The 9,196-nt window shown below is 33.8% G+C and overlaps 1 protein-coding gene across 8 annotated transcripts in view; it reads right to left on the reverse strand.

Moving 5' to 3' along the window:
• ZMYND11 (zinc finger MYND-type containing 11) overlaps positions 1–9,196 on the reverse strand; it is a 132,428-nt gene that overhangs the window by 69,858 nt on the left and 53,374 nt on the right. For all 8 annotated transcript variants that reach the window (XM_027775421.1, XM_006141345.3, XM_006141344.3 and 5 more), the window contains exon 2: positions 4,310–4,444. In XM_027775421.1, the coding sequence (XP_027631222.1) occupies positions 4,310–4,425 (116 nt within the window). In that variant the 5' untranslated portion in view covers positions 4,426–4,444. The remainder of the gene's footprint in view (positions 1–4,309; positions 4,445–9,196) is intronic.

Below are 9,196 nucleotides of genomic sequence, written 5' to 3' on the forward strand. Positions count from 1 at the left end.
TTTTTTTTTTTTTTTAATGAAAAGAATTTAATAGAAAACTGGGACCAGCAGGTGGTGTGGTGGTTAGGGAGCTGGACACTCTCACACGGTTTGAGTTCTGGATCTGGGGGCTTACTTTCTCACTTTATCTCTCTCTCTCTCTCTGTCTCTGTCTTTCTCTGGTCAAATTAAAAAAAAAATGAATGAATGAATGAATAAAATTTTAAGGAAAGAGTTTAATAGAAAACTATAAAAAGACAAGAAAAGAAAACCCAACAGGTCCCAAATAATAAAAATTAAATAAGAGGGGCCGGCAAGTGGCATGGTGGATAAAGGCACTGGACTCCCACATAGCCAACCATGGTTCAAGTCTCGGACCTGGCAGCTTGCTTTCTCACTTTCTCTCACTCTGTCCCTCTCTGGTCAAATTAAAATAAATAAAGTTAAATAAAACAATTTTTTTTTTAAAAATGTCCTACTCTCATATAGTTTTGTGTATAATGTTGGATTAAACAGTTGAATAATTATATGATATCCTAAAATTTTAGCATTCATGATGTCCTTGAGAACCATGATGCTCATCAGGCCAGAAAAGAGATAAAGATTTTAAATAGAAGAGTTAAATAAAATCCAGTATCTCTTGGGTCATCGGAAAAGTCAGGACACATTTTTTCATAGAAAAACACATTGTGGCTTTTCCAATGACCCAATACAAATTTAAATGGAAAATATCAGTATGAATCTATGAGATGTATATTTTAAAAATGTACTTATTTTCTAACTGTTCACTGAACATTCTAGAAATAGAGACTACCTAAAAGCAATGAGCACACAGAGTACCAGAAAGTGCCCTTAGTAGAAGAAACCAGGGTCCCTGGAAGAACAGTGGTTCCAGGTCTGGGGCAATATATGCACAAGATGAACTTGAACATTTTTGTCATATAAGAAAATAGGAAGGTGGGCCAACAGGAGGTGTGGTGGTTAAGGCAGTGGGATCCCACCTGGCTGACTGTGGTTCCAGATCCAGTGGCTTGAAAAACCAGGTGTGGGGGTAGGATGTGTGTGCATGCCCATGCATGGCCAAAATCCCAAGAGGAGAAGGGACTGCAGTGTGCCATCTCCCCAGGGGTGATTTCTCACTTTTCCTCTCTCTGTCTCTCTTGAGAGCACATACATCTCATGGCAAAAAAAAAAAAGTTTAAAAAAAAGTAAAAGCCACAAGGAACTCCATGAGCCAACATGCAGAAGCTCTAACTGGTCAAAGATGGGAAAACTTGAATATCAAAGGGCATGTCCAAAAGCTATTAAAATAAATCAAATGTATTTAAATCCATGAATTCCAAATGATACTTAAAAAAAAAAAACTATTTGGTTACCACTTTTAGACACTATTTGGAAAAGTGATAAATAAAGAAAAAGAATTAAACACATATTCTATTTTCCCTATATGAACTATGTATTACAGGGTAACCAAATAGCAGAGAATTGGAAACTTATGCTCTTACAGACATATTCCAGAAGAAAAAGGAAAAGTAAAATTAGATTAATTCCACTTTTCAATCTTTAATAAACCATTAGATCTTGCATCAATGCCTATGAACATAAAAAATCAGGCATAATCAATGTTATTGTTTCTTGATAGTAGAACGAACTAGAACAAACATATCCACATCTATGAAATATGGTCCCACACATCTTAAGGGTGGGACCTCTTGTCCCACCCTCCAGATGCAACTGTCACTTCCATGAAATAGAGAGACTTGAGAGTCAGGTTCGCCTAGACGACAGGGATGCATTCAGTAAAAGCCAGGTTATGGGGAACCATGAAACAAAGGTCCTGGTTTCTTTATACATAAATTCCCAATGAAAACAATAATAGAAACAACGAATGAGAAACCTATACATTTAAAGAATAAAAATAAGTGGAACTAAACTATTACACAGAAGTAAACTAAAGAATCTGGAACGTGCCAGGCTAAGAGCTAGTCACCCCAAAACCCAACATTTTAATGCAGGACCAAAGCTGTGTAGCTTTTATTTTATAGTAGAGTCACTTACCAGTCAAAATATGAATGAGATTTAATGACTATTTATGTATTGCCTTGAGCAACTTAAGACATCTATATAGTTTTTTTTTTTTTTTAATTACTCTGTATTCAAACTTGTCTGTAACTAAGCAAAGCAACTAGACTTAAAATAAATCTAAGGTTTGGAAAGTATTTAGCTATCCAAAACTGTAGAACATGGATAGTAGGCTTAAATGCTGCTTTCTAACTTATCTTAGGCAAGGTAACAAGTAAGGAAATTAACATTAACCAAGAAGCAAAGGCACTGGGTCGGGTGGTTCTCTTGACAGTTCCGTTTGGGAGCTGACTGTCTAGCAGGGCAGTAATTACAAACGTGATAAAGGAAGGAGTCCAGGATACTCTGAAGTGAACCACATAATAAAATGAATACGGCATACCTCTCAAGGGAGATGAGGCAGAAGAAACACAGAAACCACTCTTCAACATTTACTCTCTGATTTTCTTTTTTTTTCCCCCCTTTTTTTTGTGCCTCTTTAAGTAAGATAAATAAACCTCAAACTCTTTGGTAGGTAAATAAATGTATTCATATTTAATTTAAGAACTATGGACCTCATGACATAAAGGAAAAAAAGTCTCAGTTTCATTTAAGGCTATACTGAAAAAAGGAGAAAAAAGAATGCTTATCAATGCACAGGGCAAAATGAGAAGATACATACAATCCTGTTAACAACCTCTGTATCTTTTGCTGCAGTTTAACATTTGTATACATAAATACACACGCAGGTGTTATGTAATCCACCAATACCTGCACCCACCACTGTGGGAGCTAATTCTCCCTCTCCCACTTCAGCGGCTGGTCACAACCTAATAGCCACACTCACACTGGGAGATTCTGACAGCTTCTTAGAGAATGTCCCTAAAGCTTCCAGAGAAAAATGCCACAGATTAGAAAGAAGTCAAGTGTTTATGATTTTAATTTAAAAAATTAAATCCAAAGAACAGTATCGTATTTTAACATTCTTCTGTAAGAAATTTTGTACACATAAACCATAGTTTTTAAAAGTCTCAACCAAAGGAAAACATTGCTTTTTATTCTTTAAATGTTTAAAAATGTTTTCATATCAGTGTCACCTTCCTGAAATTTGCATCCAGTTAAAATATCTCACATGATTTCTTTTATTTAAAAACATAATAATTAAATTAATATACTATTTATTATTATTTTCCACACAGTGCTAGCTATTGTGTATTTCTTCTGTTTCTTCTACTAGCCCACAGGAACTAGGACTTATTCATGGCTAGTTTTAAAATACCTCATGGGCAAGCATAAAACCAGCATACAGCTTCACTCTTCTCTAGCTCCTGTTCCTTCCCTCTTAAGCAATCTTTATAATCCCCTTCGCCAGAATATAGGGAAGGGATAAAAATATATGGAACTCAATTTTATTACTTAATGAAGGTTTAAAAAAATGTATTCAAATAGGCTTTTGTAAATGATCTGTTTTCCATTTTAACAATAGCATCTAAAGAATATCAGAAGGGGTATCAAGAAATTTTATCTGACCAAAAAAAAAAATCCTCAGAAATAATTAAAAAGAAAAAAAGCACCAAACACTTTAAAAACATTTATTCCTCTAAAATACCTAGAAAACAAGCATACAAAACAAAATCAAGTTCCTATTTGAAGACTCCCTTATAATTAGCATACAAAATATAAGCAGAAAGTTCATAAAACAGTCTGATTTTTTTTCTATCCTAAATCTTTGTCTATCAAGATAAATAGCATTAGAAACTCGAAGGAATAAAGAATTTTCCTTTTTTAAAATACTGAATGCTTATTTAATGTAACTTCAAAATCATAGAATAAAATTGTTAAAAATTCTGTCAGTATGCTATAAACTAATAAGATGTGATTTCTAGCACACACCATACTCCAACATTGAGTAATGAACAGCACCCTGTTTTTAGAAAGTTCATTAAATAAAAGAAATGATTAGCTAATGGCCTTTTTGATAAAAGACTTCAAGTTTCCAAGAGTTAAAGATGTTTGATAACTAAAAAACTACTATGGAGAGTACATATTAATATTTTGCTTATCTAATACCTATTTATAAAACTTCTAAATATAGATTGGTTTTGCATGTTTCTATATTTGCTTTTCTAACGACCGTAGCCCAGCGAAGGAAAGTTATTTTCAGTCCTTCGTAATATATGTTGATTAGTATAATAATTATGGTATATTTGGACTTTTCCCCAAATTCTATATAAATTTTACAGGAATATTTTTGCTTAAATTTACTTACTTTGTAATACGGTCAATGTTGGCAATTTGCTTCTGGTTCCGTATAATCTCAATGGCTGCCCAAAGATGCTGGATAGCTTTTGTATCCGCCTGTCGTCTTTTTGTTAAACGTGCCATGACCTGTTTACTTCTTTAGCTGTAGTAATATATAAAAACAGAAAGAAAAAAGTGGATTACAAAATGAATTTTTACCCATCTAAGTGAATAACATTATCAGCATCTTTTGGTAACTGATTATACTAATGTAGGATATAGTATTTCCAACTTTTGATTTTTTTTAACCATTTCCATTACTGATTACTTCATAAAAATTATTATTCACTTCATTATTTCATAAAGAGTAACTCTCTAAAACCCAAAAAGTTAAAAGCTTTGCCCAAGAGGACAAATGGTCATCTTACACCAATATCTCAAAAAAAATTGAAGTTTTAGCCCAAAGCATAAAAATATTACAAGAATAAAGCTTAGTTTTAAATATTATATGTAATTTGACTACTACAAAATGGAATTTTTAAATAATTATTTGTTTATATATTTATTTATTTAAATTTGACCAGGGAGGAACAGAGTTAGAGAGAGTGAGAGCGAGAGAGAGAGAGAAAGCAAGCCATCAGATCTGGGACCTGAACTGCGGTCGCCTATCTGGGAGTCCAGTGCCCCTAACCACCACACCACCCGACGGCCCCACAAAATGAAATTTAAATACCATTGTTTGGTACTTTGGTTTACTGTAGGCATGACTAAAAATAATACATACATATATTGATAAATGAACATTTTTTTCAATAAAACTATAAACAAAACGTAAGATAGTTATTTCTGGGGTAAGATGTGAAAGGCTGGAGGATAGGATTACAAATTATTAGTAATGATCAAATTCTTAGATTGGCAATTAGTTTCAGGAATATTTATTACATTATTAGGAAACAACATTACTGTTTTATTAATATTTCAACATCCCAGGTAAACTGAAGAAAATAGCCATCGCCCCTCTAGCTGACTCCTGTAAGATGGGGGTGAAAAATAGGGGTACTCGGCCCGGATGGTGGTTGAACAATGGTATTACAAGAGACTTCTCTTAGCACTGAAGGATCTGCAAGGAATGTTACAAGTATATTCAACCTTTCCCAAGGAATTCCATCTTTCGTCATGATTCCTAGCTATTGGAATCAATAAATCCTAATTTCTAAATCATACACATTATGAGTTGAGTTTAAAATCTAGGTCCTTAAGTATAAGGTGACCATTAAACCTAGGATTACTGGAATTTCCTTAATCTGATCTTTCCTATCTTTTAAAGTAAGAGAATGTATGAAGAAAATCCATTCTTGACACCATTACTCTGTTGACCAAGAAACATCTAGAATCTTCTCTTTCTCCACCTCTGTCCATATCCCTTTCACAGTTCACTCAGTTCCTTTTCTTTCTCTGACAAACCCAAATAAAACCTTTTGTTGCTGTCAAAGCTTATCTCAAGAAGACTCATTTCCAGTGAGTCTTATTAGTTGGCCTTCTAAAAGTGTTTCAGAATACTTTCACAAACAGAATACAGTCTAACATCTTTTAATATATTCCTATATATCATACTTCTTCCCACTGTTACTTCTTCTTGTTTTTTTTTTTTTTTTAATTTTTTTTTTTATTTACTGTTACTATTTTTACTTTTAAGTTTGCTACAGGGCACCTATGCTTACCAGAGGGAGGGGGGAGAGTGAGAAAGCAAGCCACTGGGTGGGAGTCCAATGCCTTAATCACACCACCTGCTAGCCCTCCACGATTATTTCTAATAGTTCCAAACTTCACATTACACAGAGAATAATTTGAAAATAATGACAGTATTCCAAGTTTTAAAGAAAATTTAAGGAAAATGAGTTCTGTATAAACATAAAAGATAATAAAAACTACAATTACAATTAATGAATGCTTTGTCTTTTTGAGAGTACCTACTTTAAAATGTATAAAACCTTCCCAGTTTACATATGCAGGTAAGTTTTATAGTAGGGAATTTATTGGTAAGACTATGAAATATGTTAGAAAGTGACATCTAATGGTGAACAATAATAATACAATTTAACCCTGTTAGTATAAATAAATATTCAAATACAAGAACAAAATTTTGTTCCTTTTTTCTCTTTTTATTTTAGAGGTTTTTGCCTTACGGTGTGAACACACACCAGAGAGAGACAGAGATATTGAGGGGAAAGTGAGAAATCACCCCCAGGGGGGATGGTCATGCCCTAATCCCTTCTCCATTCTCCTCCTGGGATTTTGGGCATACATGCACAGAAGCCCAGAGTGATTTTCAAGCCATAGGGTCTAGGACTCTTCCCACGGTAGGTCAAGTGAAAGTCCAGCAACATAACCACTAGGCCATCTACTGGCATCCAAAATTTCATTCTTACATATTAAAAATAAAATAAAATGTAAACACACACACATATAGTTGTCTACTTTGAATAAGGCACTATCTTAGTTTTTTTTGGAGAGGTTTTCGCTATAGGGCGCGTGCGCTCACCAGACAGAGAGAGAGAGACATAGAGACAGAAAGCGAAAAATGACCCCCCAGGGGGGATGGTCACGCCGCAATCCCTTCTCCTCCATTCTCCTCTTGGGATCTTGGGCACGCACGCACACGCATCCGGCGTGAGTTCTAAGCCACCGGGTCCAGGGCGCGAACTGTAGTCTACTACGTGGGAGTCCGGCGACATAGCCATTACACTAACTGCAGGTTCCCAAGGCACTATCTTAGATTTAATGAAGTGTTCAAAAATGTATAAATGCTGATCCTTGCCAGAAAATAATCAAAACTGGCAGAGCAAGTTTAACATATATCATACATGAACCATTGATTATAAAGTCATAAATGGTGTATCCATGGTCCAGAATGTACACTATCGGGATTCAAAAATGGAAGACACTACTTACAGTTTAGGTAAAATTTGAACAGAAAGAGATTAGGAACTCTGCAAAACGGTAAATATATAGGAAATTATAAAAGTCATTTTTTTCTTTTTAAAATTTCTTTAAAAGTTAATTGTCTGCTTAAAGCAAACAAAATAATTAATGGGTATCATTATATTTATAATATGTAGAAGTAAAATATATGACAACCATGGCACATAGAAGCGAAGGGGAAATAATTATTGTAAATTTCTTTCATTCTATGCAAAGTGATATTATATCAATTCAAGGGAGACTAGGATAAATTAAAGATGCATATTATAATCTCTCGAGAAACATTAAAGAATAATATGAACAAGATTAGGTAATATATCATTCAATTTATAAGTTATTTTTTTCAAAATACATATAGTACATAAAATCAAGAATAATTTATTCAGAACCATAGAAATACATAAGGGCAAAGCTAAAATTTCAAAATCATGCTAAAATAATCTGTAAACATAAATATTTATGGAGCATAACAACCAGAAGAATACTGTGGCACTAAGTATCAAAACTCAGAAAAGATCTCTTTGAAGCACAACCATTCAGAAATCTAAATGTATTCATTCACTGAACATTTGTTTCATGCATGTCTGTTATATACTAGGCACTATTCTATGTAATGAGCAAAAGAGACAAATCATCTTCTCTTGTGTAATAAATATGATTAATGATGTGGCTAGATATAAGGAAAAGATAGCAGTTTCTGTATTCATCAATACAAAGTCTTAGGAAATGAGGTTTTTAGATCCGATGTACAGATAGTTGATCATCTAGGGTTCTCACTACATTACGTGTAGCCCCCAAACCAAACTTTTCAGTCCGTTCTGATCTGGATGTGTATTATCTTACTACAAAACTGCACTACTCACAATTCCCAAGTATTCCCCAAAATTTCACGTCTCTAATCCTTTGCTCAAGCAATTACTACTCTGCCTGAACTATTCTCTTCTGCTCTTTAATTATTATTTAAAAAATTCCCCTGTACTTTCTAGAAATGACTCCAAAGTAATTTTCTCTGGCCAACTTTTTCTCCTGGATCAATTCAATTATCTTTTGTATTCTAATAGTAATTTGTTTACAAAGCTCTAAAAAATGTATTGCTTGTACAAATTATTATAAATTCCTCAAAAGGAAGGGTAAGTTATTTTTATATCTAACTTCTTGCAAGATGCCTGACAGTCAAGAACAGACTAAACTTTCAATATGAAATTATTAAATTATACTTTTCTAGCTATGTTATATAAATAACAAGAACCCAGAGTGAGCCCTCATTTATGTTTTATTGAAGACTGAAGCATCAAAAAAAAAAGAAGACTTGAAGAAGTCATTAATACAAGTACATTAATACAGTCCCCAATCTTTTTTCAGCTCCAACACATTGAAAAATATAACAGACTCCTTCCAGTAAAAGTGGCTCTTTTAAGAAGTGATTCTCAAGAGGACTAAAGTTTAAAAAATTAAAAACAAAACGAAATAACTTTAATAAGCCTCCAGGTGATACTAATATTCTCTATTCTTTTTTTTTCAATTTATTTATTTGCATTCATTCACTGTACATCATTACAACATACAAAATGAGATTTTCCATCCAGAGTATACTGTATATTTTCTCAATCGAGCACATCAACAAACATGTTATTGTCACCAAATGATCTTCCATTTCTTGTTTTCTGTATGTTTTGCTTTTTCCCCCCATCCTTGGTTCCCTATCTCTTACCCTCTGCCACTCCCGCTCTCTTCCCACACTGTCTCTGGTATCTATGTTTGTTTTCTATACCGTTTTCCCCCCACATTTCATTGAATCACCAAAGACCCTAATCAATCCAAATACCCTCATAGCAAACACAGGTGGCACACATTTCCATGAGCACAAGTCTAACTTTACGCATCCTATAAAGTAGCACCTAGCTGGGGCTACATATCCTACTGCAGTCATTGA

This window comes from Tupaia chinensis, unplaced genomic scaffold (assembly GCF_000334495.1).
Source record: "Tupaia chinensis unplaced genomic scaffold, TupChi_1.0 Scaffold000052_1, whole genome shotgun sequence".
Lineage (NCBI taxonomy): Eukaryota > Metazoa > Chordata > Mammalia > Scandentia > Tupaiidae > Tupaia > Tupaia belangeri.